Here is an 18,100-nt window from a genome sequence, read left to right as displayed (position 1 = left end):
GATTTGTTACAGGGATTTACTGCCTATTCACTATCTTTCTCTCTCTCTCCCTCTGTTTTTCTCTACATTTTTCCATTTCTTTCTTGCTTGCTCTCTCCTTCTTTCTCATCATCTGCGTAGCCATAATGTAATTGACACTGGGGACCTCAACAGTGAGGCCCCTCCCCCCAGGGCAGGTCGACATGTGGCTAGTGGTGGGAGGAGAGGGGTTTTTGGCATCCTCATTCTGCAGATAGGGGAGAGAGAGAGAGAGAGAGAGAGAGAGAGAGAGAGAGAGAGAGAGAGAGAGAGAGAGAGAGAGAGAGAGAGAGAGAGAGAGAGAGAGAGAGAGAGAGAGAGAGAGAGAGAGAGAGAGAGAGAGAGAGAGAGAGAGAGAGAGAGAGAGAGAGAGAGAGAGAGAGAGAGAGAGAGAGAGAGAGAGAGAGAGAGAGAGAGAGAGAGAGAGAGAGAGAGAGAGAGAGAGAGAGAGAGAGAGAGAGAGAGAGAGAGAGAGAGAGAGAGAGCTGAGGTAGTTATTGAGGTGGGGGGGGTGAGAAACAGGGTGCAAGACATGGAAGGTAGAGAGGAGAGATGGAAGGAGGCAGTTCTTGTATTTAGATTTGGATCTTGAATTTGTGGTTTAAACACACACTGACTGGACAACAGAATGTAGCTAGCCTGAGGCTATAGTCTTCATCAACACCACTCCAGTCCTCCTGTCTGTCTGTACCCCCAGTGTACTTCCTCTGGCAGCCCTGGGCCTGGTCTGGAAGGTCATCTGATGGGTTTTCTTAAAGCAGCACACACATCCTCTGGAGACTAGGGCTGCGTCTCAAATGGCACCCTATTCCTTATATAGTGCACTACTTTTGACTAGGGTCCATAGCACTGGGGTACAAAAGAACTGACGACTGCGTCCAAGATGTCCGACCGTTGTTTTCAACGTAATCTACTTGCGTTTGCATATGCCGATTTTCATGCACCGTCTATATCCGGGTTGCATCCGGTTTACACGGCCCGACTTCACTTGCGCACTAGCACTCTACTAATTTTAATCTCCCTCATTCTCCATTCCATCTCGTCGTTGTCTTTGGTTCGCAAGACTGAGTGAGAACAATCTTTCCTGTGAGAAGTCATCAGTCTGATTCAAGCAGACAGCAGGCCCACACGCTGCCTGTGGTTGGTTGCTCGGCTTCGTCTCGGCAGCATAGCTTTCATAGTTCTATAAGGAGTTTTCGGGAGGGAAGGTGTGAGGCCCCACTCTCCTTTCTGTGGGGGGTAGGCTTGGTGTCAACAGACATCTTTGCTTTGTGCCAAACTGAGGGAGAGGGAATGGGGGAGAGTAAAGGGGTGAGTCTATATCGTGCCCCCCTTTATAAACTCCCTCCCTTTTATTCCCTCCTTTTCTCTTGGGGTTCAACTGTAAACTCAGAGTTGATGGGAGGAAGGTTAGCCTGCCACTGACAAAATCACTCTCACACGAACACACACACATACACACACACACACGCACACACCATTTGAACCCCCTTCATGTCCTGGGAGCATCCTTGATATCCCACCTCACTACTCTACTGAACGCCTGGCCAAACAGCCAAACTCACAGTTGAATTGGAATCAACTATGCAAACAGGGGGAATATTTTCAGTTGCATGGAGTTAAGATGCTGTGTGGACACTGTATACATATTCTGCTCTCACTCAGAAATACTTCCAGGTGTTGAACAATGTGTCTTTGACTCTTTTTTTCTTTTTTTTCTTGTTCCCCTCTTTTGAAATGAAAGCAACCTTTTGGTTCAGCCCATGTCCTTTGAAAGTCGATAGAATGGTTGGGTGTAGGTTACGTGGGAGAAATGATACTGTGAAATGTTTCCCATTTTATTTCAATCTAGAGCCTGGTGGTTATTCTGAATGTGGCACAGAACTTGGACACATTAACCCATGGTAAGGCTGGTATTGAAAGTTGGATACATTTTTTGGATGTTTCGACTGGACGTTTACAATCACGTCCAGTCGAAACATTCCGCTGTAATTATTTTTAAGCAGGTATGTGGATATTTGTTATACTGAAATGGAACTACACAGTACAGATGTCAAAAACTTCCAGATAAAGTTCATTCAACTTTTATTAAATAGTATTAACCATTTACCTGGACACCACTTAGTTTGTTCAACCCTTTCTTGGGATTTTTATCTTCGATGTCCAGAATTACAAGCCTACTTTAAAATCATAATCCCTGGTGTTGTACTGTGAAATATCATTACTCAGTATGGGACTGGGTAATGGGGGGGCTTTGTCAGTGAGGCTGTTTTAGCCCCACAGTCGGGGCCTTACTAATGCTGGTCAGGAGAGAATGAGGAGTGAATATCACACACACACACACACACACACACACACACACACACACACACACACACACACACACACACACACACACACACACACACACACACACACACACACACACACACACACACACACACACACACACACACACACACACACACACACACACACACAGAGAGAGAGTAACCCCTCTTAATGTGGTGGTAAAGCTCCTGCCGGTCTTGCCCTGGGGCAGCTTTCACACTCTACTGACTGATCCGTCCAGGAAGTACGGGGGGCTACAGTGAGGGTGGTGGGAGGTACAGGGTGCACCCCGCCGAGCCACAATGGTAACCAGGCTGCACGCTGGGCCCAAATCAAAGGGGGCACTCCATCTGTTCCTGGGGGTAGATTGTATGTGTGTGTGTGTGTGTGGGGGGATAGTTATTGTGGAAGCCTTAGACATGTTTGTGTTAGTGACAACGTCTGCCTACCTCTGTCTGTTTCTCAACTCAGGATTTATCCCAATGGCACCCTATTCCCTAAATAGTGCACTACTTTTGACCAGAGCCCTATGTAACCTGGTCAAAAGTAGTGGGCCATATAGGGAATAGGGTGCCATTTGGGATTGCATCCTGTGTCTCATCTTGACTATGAACCGCTGTGTAACGACCCCATTAACAACACTAAGGTCAACCCTCCTGTTGAGAACATAATAATTGGGGACTGTGACCAAAAATGCTACGTTGGGGAATACTTCGCTAACTTGACTGTTGTTGTTGTATTGACAGACTGAGACAGGTCTTGGTCTAGACCTCCATGCCAGGCCAGATGATGAAGAGCCTCCAGTTCAGAAGCATCGCCCCCAAGGCCCCAGCAGCGGTGGTTCCCTCCCCAGCCGCCATCCTGTCCTGCCAGCACCCCTCTGCCCTCCCGGAGGCAGCCTCCACAGCCGTCAGCCCCAAGTCTATCCTGGTCCCGGCCCAGAACTATGCCCTGATGCAGGTGGCAGGGCAGGAGGGTACCTTCTCTCTGGTGGCCCTGCCGCCCTCCGTATCCCCTCAGTCGCCGCAGCAACAACAGCAGCAGCAACAGCCAATCCAGAAGAACCTGAAGCTGCCCATCCCCAGGTACCAGCCAATGAGGACCAAGAACACCCCGGAGAAGGTCAAATCAGCCACGCCCACCGCCGGTGTCAGCGCCAGGGGGGTGAGGACACCCACCAAGGTTGCATTGACAACCCGGGACCATCGGTCAATAGCAGCCATAAAGAAGAAGTTGTCATTGGCTGAGCCCAAGGAGGAGCCATCAGAACAGGTCATACTGATCGACGACTCAGCCTCCTCTGAGCTCTCCGCCCTCACAGCCCTGCTCCCAGACAACGCCATGCTCTACAATGGCTCTCCACTGGAGCGAATAGCAGTGGTGGACACCACCCCCGACCACCGGTCCACTCCTGCCCACGCTCCCGGCCCTGACACCAGCATGCTGCAGAACCTCCACTACCCATCTGGTGGCATTACTAAAAGTTCCCCGGTCGAATCATCACAGGATGAGAGCAGCGGTAAGGTTGCTATCAGGCCGTGCCAACCCAAGCCTGTAGCCCAACAGCCCCATCCACAGCCAGCTAGTAGCAGCATCACTGTCCTCTCTCCAGCCATCTTCAGCAAAGCTGTCCAGATCATTCCCTCCCCACCCAAGGGCAAGCTGCCCATCCTGCCCTACTCCATGATGAAAAGCACCCTCATACCCGCCTCCAAACTCAACCTCAATGCCATGTCCCCCAAGAAGGCTTTCCCTAGCCTCTCCCCTTATCCCTCTGATCCCCAGTCCAAGACCCCGGAGACTGCTGAGGCCCTATGTCAGAACCACATGCCAAACTCCCTGCTGCAGAGCCAGCCTCAGGCCAAGACCACAGGCGCCCTGTCGCTGCTGGGAACACTACAGATCCAGAAACCATCAGGCAAGAAGAGGGGGAGGAAGAGGAAGACAATGGAGGACATTCTGGCCTATGAGGCGAGGAAGAAGAGGTCCTTGTCATTCTTTCGGAGGAGGGTGCCAGAGAAGCCTTCTGTCTCAGCCGTCATCTCCTCCCCGCTGTCTAAACAGCAGAGGGAGGTGGACATCTCTAAGAAGTACCGCAGCATCAGACCCAAGCCCCACCACACGCTGCTGATGGAGACTGTACCCCAGCTGGTCAGCCTGCCCTCCTTCACCTCCTCTGACAGCCTGGATTCAGAGCTCCTTGTGGGGCATCAGCTCTCTGCCGAGGTCCTGGAGCCCGGTCCTCCCCAGCCCCAGCCAGCCTCTACCCCGCTGTACCTGAAAGGGGGCCCTTCTCATAGGGTCTACCTGGGCAGTAGCAAGCCCCTCCACCGCTGCCCCACCTGCAGCCGCTGCTTCCAGTTCAAACACCACCTCCAGAGCCATATGAACAGCCACACCAACAGCAGGCCTTACCTGTGTCCTGTGTGTCGTAAGGCCTATGCTCACTCTGGCTCCCTCAGCACCCACATGAAGCTGCATCACTCTGACGGGAGACCGCGGCGGACGCTTCGCTGTGACTTCTGTGAGAAGGCGTTTGGCTACGTGGGTGTGTACTTCGGCCATTTGAGGGAGGTGCATAAGGTGATCCTGACCGTGGAGCCGTCCGTCAGCCAGCATGAAGACGACGTGCCTGTGGAGGGGTGGGTACCTAAATATTCAGCATTATTAGCAGTACCTACATACTGTTAGGAATTGAAAACCAGTCAACGTGTCGAGAAATGCTAGATGCAAAAAATAAGGTGAACAATGTAATAGAACAGATGTAGACAGACGTGTTCCTCTAAGAGGTTTGCAGAAAATCTCATCCCCTCCAGCGGGGAGAGAAAACCTAAATACTCCTTATCTGTTGGTTGTCTCATCCTTCCCTGTCCTGAGTCAAAACATTCAATCAAGGCTGAGACCTAGAGGTTGAATAGACTATACATTTGAAATGTCTTAATTGCTTAAGGACCCCCATAGCCCATTTTTTTTATTTTGTGGCTCAAGGGCCCAGATCTCAGTTACTAAGACCTGCTTTATGGTGACCTCTGACCTTAGAGGGTACTTGGAGGCCAAATTCCGATAGGGAATAATCAGCAGAATATCTTAACAATACTGGTATATTTATCTCATCAATAGGACTCTTGAGTCTTGACGTTTGGTCACTGTGACCATTGAATGTCTTAGAACAGTGGTTCCCAAACTTTTTATAGTCTCTGCAAACATTCAACCTCCAGCTGCGTACCCCCTCTAGCACCAGGGTCAGCGCACTCTCAAATGTTTTTTGCCGTCGTTGTAAGCCTGCAACACACACACTATACGATACATTTATTACATTTATAACTTAAGAATGATTTAGTTTTTGTCACAACCCCGCGCGTGGGAAGTGACAAAGAGCTCTTAAAGGACCAGGGCACAAATAATAATAATCAATCATTTTGCTCTTTATTTAGCCATCTTACATATAAAACTTTATTTGTTCATTGAGAATTGTGAATAACTCACAACAGGTTAATGAGACGGGTGTGATTGAAAAGATGCACATAACTCTGCAGTGTTGGGTTGTATTGGAGAGAGTCTCAGTCTTAAATGATTTTCCACACACAGTCTTTGCCTGTATTTTGTTTTCATGCTAGTGACGGCCAAGAATCCACTCTCCCATACAGTTGAAGTCGGAAGTTTACATACACTTAGGTTGAAGTCATTAAAACTTGTTTTTCAACCACTCCACAGACTTCTTGTTAGCAAACTATAGTTTTGGCAAGTTGGTTAGGACATCTATTTTGTGCATGACACAAGTAATTTTTTTCAACAATTGTTTACAGACAGATTATTTCACTTATAATTCACTGTATCACAATTCCAGTGGGTCAGACGTTTACATACACTAAGTTGACTGTGCCTTTAAACATCTTGGAAAAGTCCAGAAAATGTAATTTCTTTAGGAGCTTCTGATCTAAAGCAATGAGATAATTGACATAATTTGAGTCAATTGGATGTGTACCTGTGGATGTATTTCAAGGCCTACCTTCAAACTCCGTGCCTCTTTGCTTGACATCATGGGAAAATCAAAAGAAATCAGCCCAAAAAATGTAGACCTCCACAAGTCTGGTTCTTCCTTGGGAGCAATTTTCAAACGCCTCAAGGTACCACGTTCATCTGTACAAACAATAGTACGCAAGTATTAACACCATGGGACCACACAGCCATCATACCGCTCAGGAAAGAGACGTATTCTGATTCCTAGAGATGAACGTACTTTGGTGCGAAAAGTGCTAATCAATCCCAGAACAACAGCAAAGGACCTTGTGAAGATTCTGGAGGAAACGGGTACAAATGTATCTATATCCACAGTATAACGAGTCCTATATCGTCATAACCTGAAAGGCCGCTCCGCAAGGAAGAAGCCACTGCTCCGCCATAAAAAAAGCCAGACTACAGTTTGCAACTGCACAAAGATCATACTTTTTGGAGAAATATCCTCTGGCCTGATGAAACAAAAATAGAACTGTTTGGCCATAATGACCATCGTTATGTTTGGAGGAAAAAGGGGGGAACTTGCAAGCCGAAGAACACCATCCCAACGTGAAGCACGGGGGTGGCAGCATCATGTTGTGGGGGTGTTTTGCTGCAGGAGGGACTAGTGCACTTCACAAAATAGATGGCATCATGAGGTAGGACAATTATGTGGATATATTGAAGCAACATCTCAAGACATCAGTCAGGAAGTTAAAGCTTTCTTTGCAAATGGGTCTTCCAAATGGACAATGACCCCAAGTTACTTTCAAAGTTGTGACAAAATAGCTAAAGGACAACAAAGTGTAGGTATTGGAGTGGCCATCACAAAGCTTTGACCTCAATCCTGTAGAAAATTTGTGGGCAGAACTGAAAAGGCGTGTGCTGTCAAGGAGGCCTACAAACCTCACTCGGTTACACCAGCTGTGTTAGGAGGAATGGGCCAAAATTCACTCAACTTATTGTGGGAAGGTTGTGGAAGGCTCCCCGAAATGTTTGACCCAAGTTAAACAATTTAAAGGCAATGCTACCAAATACTAATTGAGTGTATGTAAACTTCTGACCCACTGGGAATATGATGACAGAAATAAAAGCTGAAATAAATCATTCTCTACTATTATTCTGACATTTCACATTCTTAAAATAAAGTGGTGATCCCCTAACTCAGGGGTGTCAAAGTCAAATGGACGGAGGGCCAAATAAAAAATTTAGCTACAAGCCGAGGGCCGGACTGTTCGAATGTTCATTGAAAATTTTTTAAATGACGCATATAGTCTAGTGAACCTAATTGAACCTACTGAAAACCTAACAAATATATTCCAATATGATCAGATAAATAAAGCAATATTTTCTTATGGCTCTGTCAGTAATCTTTAATTTTCAACAGACACAAAAGACAAATTTCCTTTATATAAAAATCCCCATAACATGAACATTAAATGAAAGAAACCGGTATTCAAGGCACCATCAGTAGCCTATATTTTCTATTTTAGCAAAAGTGGGCTAAATTTACTTCAAAGAAAAAAACAATAATAGCAATTTTCTATCATCCACTCAACTGAAATATTTTTAAAATATAATTGGATTGAAATACAATAAAATAAAGTGCAAAAATCTATTAATCAAAAACAACACTTTGTTTAAGGAGAAGTAACATGCAGTGAAAACAAATATTAAACTTTAACTTTTAAACTTGAACTGAGTAAAAACTCTAAATATGTGATTGCACAGTAATGTTCACTTGTTTGAGGTTGAGGGTGATACTTGGTGGTGTCCCATCTTTTCCACAAGTTCATCAATGTTCGGGGTAAGGCTCTGAGCTGAGGAAATCCTCAGAATTGAGTGGAGGTGTTCAGCAGTAAGTCGACTTCTGTGTGATGTTTTGTTCAAGTTCATCAAAGAAAACAGTTGTTCACACAGGTATGTGCTGCCAAACATAGACAACGTTTGAGCAGCCTGGATGCGCAGCTGGGGCATTGTGTCGGGGAGGAAACGGGCGAACTCCGCAGCACCCACTGCCGCATATTTTGCCCTCAGTGCATCATTGCATTGGAGGTCAATCAACTCCATTTGGAGGTTTGGTGGTGAGCTTTCCACGTCAACAGCAAATGGGTTACCGAGCAGTTCCAACCTGCTTTTTTGTGCTTCAAAGTCAGCAAATCGGCGTCGAAAGTCAGCGGCAAGCATACCTATTTTATCAGCCAACTGTGCGCTCGGGAACGCACTGGTAGAGAGCTTCTCTTTCATGGTCTGGCAGCTGGGAAAGTGGCTCAAATTTTCTTTCCGCATCTGCGTCTCCCACAGAGTCAGTTTGGTTTTAAATGCCTTCACTGTACTGTACATATCAGAGATGACACGATCCCGACCCTGCAGCTGCAAGTTCATTGCATTCAGATGACTCGTAATGTCACACAGAAAAGCCATTTCACACAGAAACATTTCGTCTCGGAGTTGTGTTGTGTCTTTCCCTTTGCTGTCCAAGAACAGACAAATCTCCTCACGAAGCTCGAAACATCTTTGAAGCACCTTTCCCTGGCTTAGCCATCGCACCTCTGTGTGATAAGGCAAATCACCATGCTCCGTTTCTAACTCCGTCAGAAATGCCTTGAACTGGCGGTGATTCAAACCTTTGGCTCTGATAAAGTTAACTGTGCGCGTGATGATGCTCATTACATGCTCCATTTTCAAGGCTTTACCGCACAACGCTTCCTGGTGTATGATACAATGATAAGCTGTCAGCTCACCTGTCGCGTTTTCCTCTTGCATCTTTTCCCGTATCTTCTCCACCAGTCCGCTCCTGTGTCCACACATCGCAGGTGCTCCGTCGGTTGTCAAACCCACGAGTTTTTCCCAAGGCAGCTCCATCTCATTTACACATCTTGACACCTCTTCATACAAATCATGCCCCGTAGTTGTGCCATGCATAGGACGTAAAGCCAAAAACTCCTCTGTCACGCTTAGGCTGGAGTCCACTCCGCGGATGAAAATTGACAACTGGGCAATGTCAGAAATGTCGGTGCTCTCATCCACAGCCAAGGAATATGCAATGAAATCTTTTCCCTTTTTCACAAGCTGCTCTTTTAGATTGATGGACAACTGGTCTACTCTCTCGGCAATGGTGTTTCTGCTCAGACTCACATTTAAAAAGAGTTGCCTTTTTTCTGGGCAAACTTCGTCACAAACTTTAATCATGCAGTTTTTGATGAAATCCCCCTCCGTAAATGGCCGGGCTGATTTAGCGATCTCTTCTGCCAAAATAAAACTGGCCTTGACAGCAGCCTGGCCTTGTGATTTGGCTTTTTTGAACAGAGCCTGTCGAGATTTGAGGCCTCGTTTTAATTCCTCTGCCTTTTGTAGCCTTTGTTCCATGTCCATATTCTTGTTTTTGTCCGCGTGTTTCGTTTCATAATGTCGTCTCAGATTATACTCTTTCAGTACCGCCACACTTTCTCCACACAGAAGACACACAGGTTTTCCAGCTACCTCCGTGAACAAATACTCCGACTCCCACCTTGTTTGAAACCCCCGGTTCTCAGTGTCCACCTTCCGTTTTGCCATTTTTGATGGGTATCTGAAAGTTAATTTTACTGTGATGCTGACAACTGCTGTGCCAATAAATATTGAAATGAAGCAGCCTACTGCTCGGTGCGTCACCGTTGCATTGTGGGAAATGTAGTATTGGTGCGTGTAAAAGATCTGCGGGCTGCCGGCTTGCTGCGGTCTGCGGGCCGGTTCTAATAATAAATCAAGATCATCCCAGGGGCCGTAAAAAACCTTCTCGCGGGCCGGATGTGGCCCGCGGGCCTTGACTCTGACATATGTGCCCTAACTGATCTAAGACAGGGAATTTTTACTAGGATTAAATGTCAGGAATTGTGAGAAACTGAGTTTAAATGTATTTGGCTAAGGTGTATGTAAACTCCCGACTTCAACTGTAGGTATGTGGTTGCAAAGTGCATCAGGGTCTTAACAGCACGATTTGCCAGGGCAGGATACTCTGAGCACAGCCCAATCCATAAATCTGGCTGTGGATTCTGATTTAAATTACATTTTCACATGAACCTACAGGAACGGGCCACCGCTTTGATGTTAGTTGAGAACGACAGGGTGTTGTCCAGGATCACGCCAAGATTCTTAGCGCTCTGGGAGGAGGACACAATGGAGTTGTCAACCTTATTTGGGTGTAGGGTGATCAGAGCCTGGAGGTAGATCATGGAACCATGGTCAGTCCTCAACTGGAAGCCCCGGGGTGGGAGGAAGAGCAGCTCCGTCTGGATGAGTTGTAGGGGTTTAATGCCGAGTTGCAGTTCAGCTGGATTGAGGTGGTGATCCGTCATGAATCCACACTGATATGTCTGCCAGACATGCAGAGATGCTTGAGGTGGTGATCCGCCACCTGGTCATCAGAATGCGGGGAAAGGAGAAGATTAATTGTGTGTCGTCTGCATAGCAATGATAGGAGAGACCATGTGAGGTTATGACAGAGCCAAGTGACTTGGTGTATAGCGAGAATAGGAGAGGGCCTAGAACAGAGCCCTGGGGAACACCAGTGGTGAGAGCGCGTGGTGAGGAGACAGATTCTCGCCACGCCACCTGGTAGGAGCGACCTGTCAGGTAGGACGCAATCCAAGCGTGGGCCACGCCGGAGATGCCCAACTCGGAGAGGGTGGAGAGGAGGATCTGATGGTTCACAGTATCGAAGGCAGCCGATAGGTCTAGAAGGATGAGAGCAGAGGAGAGAGAGTTAGCTTTAGCGGTGCGGAGCGCCTCCGTGATACAGAGAAGAGCAGTCTCAGTTGAATGACTAGTCTTGAAACCTGACTGATTTGGATCAAGAAGGTCATTCTGAGAGAGATATAGCGGGAGAGCTGACCAAGGACGGCACGTTCAAGAGTTTTGGAGAGAAAAGAAAGAAGGGATACTGGTCTGTAGTTGTTGACATCGGAGGGATCGAGTGTAGGTTTTTTCAGAAGGGTGCAACTCTCGCTCTCTTGAAGACGGAAGGGACGTAGCCAGCGGTCAGGGATAAGTTGATGAGCGAGGTGAGGTAAGGGAGAAGGTCTCCGGAAATGGTCTGGAGAAGAGAGGAGGGGATAGGGTCGAGCGGGCAGGTTGTTGGGCGGCCGGCCGTCACAAGACGCGAGATTTCATCTGGAGAGAGAGGGGAGAAAGAGGTCAGAGCACAGGGTAGGGCAGTGTGAGCAGAACCAGCGGTGACGTTTGACTTAGCAAACGAGGATCGGATGTCGTCGACCTTCTTTTCAAAATGGTTGACGAAGTCATCTGCAGAGAGGGAGGAGGGGGGGGAGGGGAGGAGGATTCAGGAGGGAGGAGAAGGTGGAAAAGAGCTTCCTAGGGTTAGAGGCAGATGCTTGGAATTTAGAGTGGTAGAAAGTGGCTTTAGCAGCAGAGACAGAGGAGGAAAATGTAGAGAGGAGGGAGTGAAAGGATGCCAGGTCCGCAGGGAGGCGAGTTTTCCTCCATTTCCGCTCGGCTGCCCGGAGCCCTGTTCTGTGAGCTCGCAATGAGTCGTCAAGCCACGGAGCGGGAGGGGAGGACCGAGCCGGCCTGGAAGATAGGGGACATAGAGAGTCAAAGGATGCAGAAAGGGAGGAGAGGAGGGTTGAGGAGGCATAATCAGGAGATAGGTTGGAGAAGGTTTGAGCAGAGGGAAGAGATGATAGGATGGAAGAGGAGAGAGTAGTGGGGGAGAGAGAGCGAAGGTTGGGACGGCGCGATACCATCCGAGTAGGGGCAGTGTGGGAAGTGTTGGATGAGAGCGAGAGGGAAAAGGATACAAGGTAGTGGTCGGAGACTTGGAGGGGAGTTGCAATGAGGTTAGTGGAAGAACAGCATCTAGTAAAGATGAGGTCGAGCGTATTGCCTGCCTTGTGAGTAGGGGGAAGGTGAGAGGGTGAGGTCAAAAGAGGAGAGGAGTGGAAAGAAGGAGGCAGAGAGAAATGAGTCAAAGGTAGACGTGGGGAGGTTAAAGTCGCCCAGAACTGTGAGAGGTGAGCCGTCCTCAGGAAAGGAGCTTATCAAGGCATCAAGCTCATTGATGAACTCTCCGAGGGGACCTGGAGGGCGATAAATGATAAGGATGTTAAGCTTGAAAGGGCTGGTAACTGTGACAGCATGAAATTCAAAGGAGGCGATAGACAGATGGGTAAGGGGAGAAAGAGAGAATGACCACTTGGGAGAGATAAGGATCCCGATGCCACCACCCCGCTGACCAGAAGCTCTCGGGGTGTGCGAGAACACGTGGGCGGACGAAGAGAGAGCAGTAGGAGTAGCAGTGTTATCTGTGGTGATCCATGTTTCTGTCAGTGCCAAGAAGTCGAGGGACTGGAGGGAGGCATAGGCTGAGATGAACTCTGCCTTGTTGGCTGCAGATCGGCAGTTCCAGAGGCTACCGGAGACCTGGAACTCCACGTGGGTCGTGCGCGCTGGGACCACCAGATTAGGGGTGGCAGCGGCCACGCGGTGTGGAGCGTTTGTATGGTCTGTGCAGAGAGGAGAGAACAGGGATAGACAGACACATAGTTGACAGGCTACAGAAGAGGCTACGCTAATGCAAGGAGATTGGAATGACAAGTGGACTACACGTCTCGAATGTTTAGAAAGTTAAGCTTACGTAGCAAGAATCTTATTGACTAAAATGATTAAAATGATACAGTACTGCTGAAGTAGGCTAGCTGGCAGTGGCTGCGTTGTTGACTTTGTAGGCTAGCTGGCAGTGGCTGCGTTGTTGACACTACACTAATCAAGTCGTTCCGTTGAGTGTAATAGTTTCTACAGTGCTGCTATTCGGGGGCTAGCTGGCTAGCTAGCAGTGTTGATTACGTTACGTTGCGTTAAAAGAACGACAATAGCTGGCTAGCTAACCTAGAAAATCGCTCTAGACTACACAATTATCTTTGATACACAGACTGCTATGTAGCTAGCTACGATCAAACAAATCAAACCGTTGTGCTGTAATGAAATGAAATGAAAAATGTGATACTACCTGTGGAGCGAAGCGGAATGCGACCGGGTTGTTGAGTGCGGAAGTTCTATTCAGTAGACGTTAGCTAGCTGTTGGCTAGCTAGCAGTGTCTCCTACGTTAAGGACGACAAATAGCTGGCTAGCTAACCTCGGTAAATTAAGATAATCACTCTAAGACTACACGCTCTAAACTACACAATTATCTTGGATACGAAGACAGCAAAGACAACTATGTAGCTAGCTAACACTACACTAATCAAGTTGTTCAGTTGAGTGTAATAGTTTCTACAGTGCTGCTATTCGGTAGACGGTGGACGTTTGCTAGCTGGCTAGCTGCTGGGCAGATAGCAGTGTAGACTACGTTAGGACGACGAAATACGAAGTTGCAATAGAAGTGCTGACTGTTTCACTTTGTTGTCCTCTTTCTTTTCCTTTTTCTTCTGTCCTTCTTTTGTCCTTATTTTGTCTTCCTTTCTTCTGTTAACTAGATATTTTTTGTTGTTGTTCTTTGTAAGCTAGCTAGCTTCTTCCAGGAGAGTCCCTAGCAACTGCTTAGCAACAAGTAAACAATTCTGCTAGCAATTCAGCTAGCTAAGATAACTGTACAATTTTATGAAAAATAGTTAATTTTTCAAAAGCCTGTCTTTTTTGGTTTGTTCCTTGTTTTGTCTTCTATTGAGTCTTGCAGTTTTCTCTTGATTTTTTCGATGTACTTCACTCTAAAAAACCATTTAAATCTCAATATATACAGGAGCTCATTTTTCAGCAGCTGCTCAATTTAGAACTCCGGAACAAAAAAGCTTCTTCATTTGTACACAAAAATCATACAATGATGGAAAGAGCTGTGTCTTATTAATCATAACCTCAGTTTTGTCCCGCATATTGAATATAGTTGCGGAGAGTCCCTGTAATCCTAGATTCCGATCATTCAGACGTGAAAAAACATCACCCAAATCGTTCAGTCGTGTGAGAAACTCGTCATCATGCAAGCGGTCAGACAAGTGACAATTATTGTCCGTAAAGAAACTTTATGCTCGTCTCTCACAAAAAAAATATACTTTGTCAATACTTTGCCTCTTGATAACCAGCACACTTCTGTATGTTGTAAAAGCGTTACATGGTTGCTGCCCATATTGCATGGTGCAGAAAATACACGAGAGTTCAGGGGCCTTGCTTTAACAAAGTTAACCATGTTCACTGTCGTGTCCAAAATGTCTTTCAAGCTGTCAGTCATTCCTTTGGCAGCAAGAGCCTCTCGGTGGATGCTGCGGTGTACCCAAGTAGCGTCGGGAGCAACTACTTGCACGCGCGTTACCACTCCACTATCTTTCCCTGTCATGGTTTTTGCGTGATTAGTACATATACCAACACATCTTGACCACCAAAGCTGTCCAGTACGTTCAAAATATCCTCTCCTGTTGTCCTGGTTTCCAGAAGAGGATGTCTTCCTTAATTGACCCCCTCCCCATGAACGTAACGGATATAAACCAGGAGCTGTGCCAGGCCCGCCACGTCTGTTGACTCATCCAGCTGTAATGCATAGAATTCACTGGCTTTTATGCGAAGCAGTAATTGTTTCAAAACATCTCCTGCCATGTCACTGATGCATCGTGAACGTGTTGTTTGATGAAGGCATTATCTGTACAGTTGTTTGGGCCTTTTCCCCCAGCATTGTCCCACCTATTTCCGCGGCAGCAGGAAGAATTAAGTCCTCCAAAATAGTATGGGGCTTGTCTGTCCTAGCCACTCGGTAGCTAGCCCCTTCTTATTAATGCTATCTGTTGTTTTTATACATGTCTTACTACTCAAAGGTCGTCTTAATTCTCGCTCCAAAGACTCCCATGGCTTATTTTTCAAACTGTCATGTATTGTTTCTAAATGCCTGTGCAAGAGTGACAGTTTCATCGAGTTGTGAGATAGTACTTTTGCACATATAACACACTGTGGCTGAGGAAAGGCACTACTACCAATATAAGTGAACCCCAAATCAATGTCATCATATTTTCACCTCTTCAATGGTCCACCGTCCCGCTCTGTTGTTCGGTGCTTTCCCAGGTAAGGGGCAGTAGCTCTTCGGCTGCATCAGATTCACAACTGTCAGTGCCCATGCTGGCTGGGCTAACAACAAATGTAGAATTACTGATGCTAGCATTGGATGTGGTCATGGAAGCAGAACAACTTGTGTCTTCGACAGGTGCAGGAGTAGTACTGCTGGTAGTAGCAGTACTACCAGTAGAACTGGTATGTGTCTCTATGGACGCGGGCCTTACTTTTTTTTTAACCATTTATCATTATCGAGCCAACGGCTACTCGGGTGAGGGGAAAAAAACTCACCCAAATGTATAGCCTTGTTGGAAAATATAAATGGACTGTTTGAAAAGAGAAATATCCCAGTTTTGGAATACCTGTCTTAGAATATTGTTAGCTTCTCAGCACATCAAAATAGAACGTTCTGGCCCTTCAATTTTCATAAAACACCAGTTCTTCCTCCCATCATATGTCTCCATGTTGTTCGTGTCTCCAGGGCCATGTCTTCAGACCTGGGGGACGAGCAGGGCCAGGAGGAGCGCGAGGACCCAGTTGAGCTCCAGATCAAGTGTAGCCGCTGTCAGGCCATCACCCCCACCTTCGCCGACATGAAGCTACACCTGCTCTATGTGCATGGGGAGGAGGTCCAGGTGCGCCTGCGGGACGGGGCTGGGGGGGTGGGAAGGTCACTGCGGGGGGGCCGGGAGGCAGAGGATGAGCTGGTGAAACACGCCGCCCACTACTGGTGCCAGCTCAATGAGAAGAGGAACCTAGTCCAGTGTGGGAGCTGTGATGAAGAGTTCTTCTCCTTCTCCAAGCTGAAGCGTCATATCCTCTCCCACCACCAGGGGGGACCGGAGGATGATGGAGAGGGGGAGCCGACCGGCCCCTCAGCCTGGGGAGGGAGAGGGGTCCTGAGGCAGGGATTGTTGTTTAACTGTTTGCTGTGCACCCAGGTCCTGGATAGTAAAGAGGAGGTGATGGAGCACTGGAGAGGCCACCACCACTGTGAGGAGACCCAGGTACTCTGGGAGGCCCTCGGCTCCTACTCGGGGGAAAGGGAGATGGACTCGCCCGACCACAGCACATGTTAACATGGCACTGGACACGTTCTAGGTCGTCTCTGTTGCAGTCACGCTGCACATCTCAGAATATTGACTTTACTTATTCCTTCTAGCCTCTTAAGGAAGCAAATTGCCAGAACAGTGCATTTTAAAAGATTGATATATCATATCAACATAGTTTCTGAGATGTAAAAAAAACACTTCTCCAGGCATTGTGAGATCTTATAATCGGGGCGGGCTGACTACAATAGATATAACCTCGAACGTACCTACTATTTGTGTCTGTATGAGCCGATCATGCGCTGTGTGCTGCTCTCAAACACACCCAGTTAGTCCCTATGCACACTATCCAGCCGACCCCAACCATGCAGTACATTTCCAGCTACTATGATGGCTGGGTAACCACTAACCAGGCAAGTTCAGCTCACCTCAGTATGGTGAAAGGGTATTAGTCCATACAGAGGTCAGTTATCGCACAGTTTAGTTTGTTAGAGAATCCACTTGATACATTACAAATTATTATTTTGGTATTTTGTGGACTGCACTCTGTTTTGTGTTTTTGTGTTAATTTTTTTCTATGTTTTAATAGGATTGGGTTGTACAGTATATACAGTACCAGTAAAACGTTTAGACACACCTAGTCATTCAAGGGTTTTCCTTTATTTGGACTATTTTCTACATTGTAGAATAATAGTGAATACATCAAAACTATGAATTAACACATGGAATAATGTAGTAACCAAAAAAGTGTTAAACAAATCAAAATATATTTTAGATTCTTTAAAGTAGCTACCCTTTTGCCTTGATGACAGCTTTGCACTCTTGGCATTCTCACAACCAGCTTCATGAGGAATGCTTTTCCAACCTTCTTGAAGGAGTTCCCACATATGCTGAGCACTTGTTGGCTGCTTTTCCTTCACTCTGCAGTCCAACTCATCCCAAACCATCTCAATTTGGTTGAAGTCGGGTGATTGTGGAGGCCAGGTCATCTGACGCAGCACTCCATCACTCTCCTTGGTAAAATAGCCCTTACACAGCCTGAAGGTCTGTTGGGTCATTGTCCTGTTGAAAATCAGATTATAGTCACACTAAGCCCAAACCAGATGGGATGGTGTATCGCTGTAGTGGCCATGCTGGTTAAGTGTGCCTTGAATTCTAAAGAAATCAGACAGTGTCACCAGAAAAGCACCCCCACACCACCCCCTCCATGCTTCACGGTGGGAACCACACATTCGGAGATCATCCGTTCACCTACTCTGCGTCTCACAAAGACATGGCGGTTGGAACCAACAATCTAAAATCTGGAATTCCACTGGTCTAATGTCCATTGCTCTGTTTTTCTTGGCCCATGCAAGTCTCTTCTTATTGGTGTCCTTTAGTAGTGGTTTCTTTGCAGCAATTCGACCATGAAGGCCTGATTCACGCAGTCTCTTCTGAACAGTTGATGTTGAGATGTGTCTGTTACTTGAACTCTGAACCATTTATTTGGGCTGCAATCCGAGGTGCAGTTAACTGTAATGACCTTATCCTCTGCAGCAGAGGTAACTCTGGGTCTTCCTTTCCTGTGGCGGTCCTCAAGAGAGCCAATTTCATCATAGTGCTTGATGGTTTTGCGACTACACTTGAAGAAACTTTCAAAGTTCTTGAAATTTTCCAAATTGTCTGGCCTTCATTTCTT

At 47.0% G+C, this 18,100-nt stretch overlaps 1 protein-coding gene across 1 annotated transcript in view; it reads left to right on the top strand.

Annotated features, from left to right (window-relative positions):
• LOC123991132 (zinc finger protein 438-like) overlaps positions 1 to 17,138 on the top strand; it is a 105,960-nt gene extending 88,822 nt beyond the window's left edge. The window contains exons 4-6 of the mRNA XM_046292361.1: positions 3,096 to 4,991; positions 15,855 to 16,008; positions 16,315 to 17,138. Coding sequence (XP_046148317.1) covers positions 3,124 to 4,991; positions 15,855 to 16,008; positions 16,315 to 16,452 — 2,160 coding nt within the window. The 5' untranslated portion in view covers positions 3,096 to 3,123 and the 3' untranslated portion in view covers positions 16,453 to 17,138. The remainder of the gene's footprint in view (positions 1 to 3,095; positions 4,992 to 15,854; positions 16,009 to 16,314) is intronic.
• Positions 17,139 to 18,100: the final 962 nt, after the last annotated feature.

Source organism: Oncorhynchus gorbuscha, linkage group LG12, assembly GCF_021184085.1.
Source record: "Oncorhynchus gorbuscha isolate QuinsamMale2020 ecotype Even-year linkage group LG12, OgorEven_v1.0, whole genome shotgun sequence".
NCBI lineage: Eukaryota > Metazoa > Chordata > Actinopteri > Salmoniformes > Salmonidae > Oncorhynchus > Oncorhynchus gorbuscha.
The sequence above is the reverse complement of the archived record's forward strand: the minus strand, read 5'-3'. Positions and strand labels throughout refer to the sequence as shown.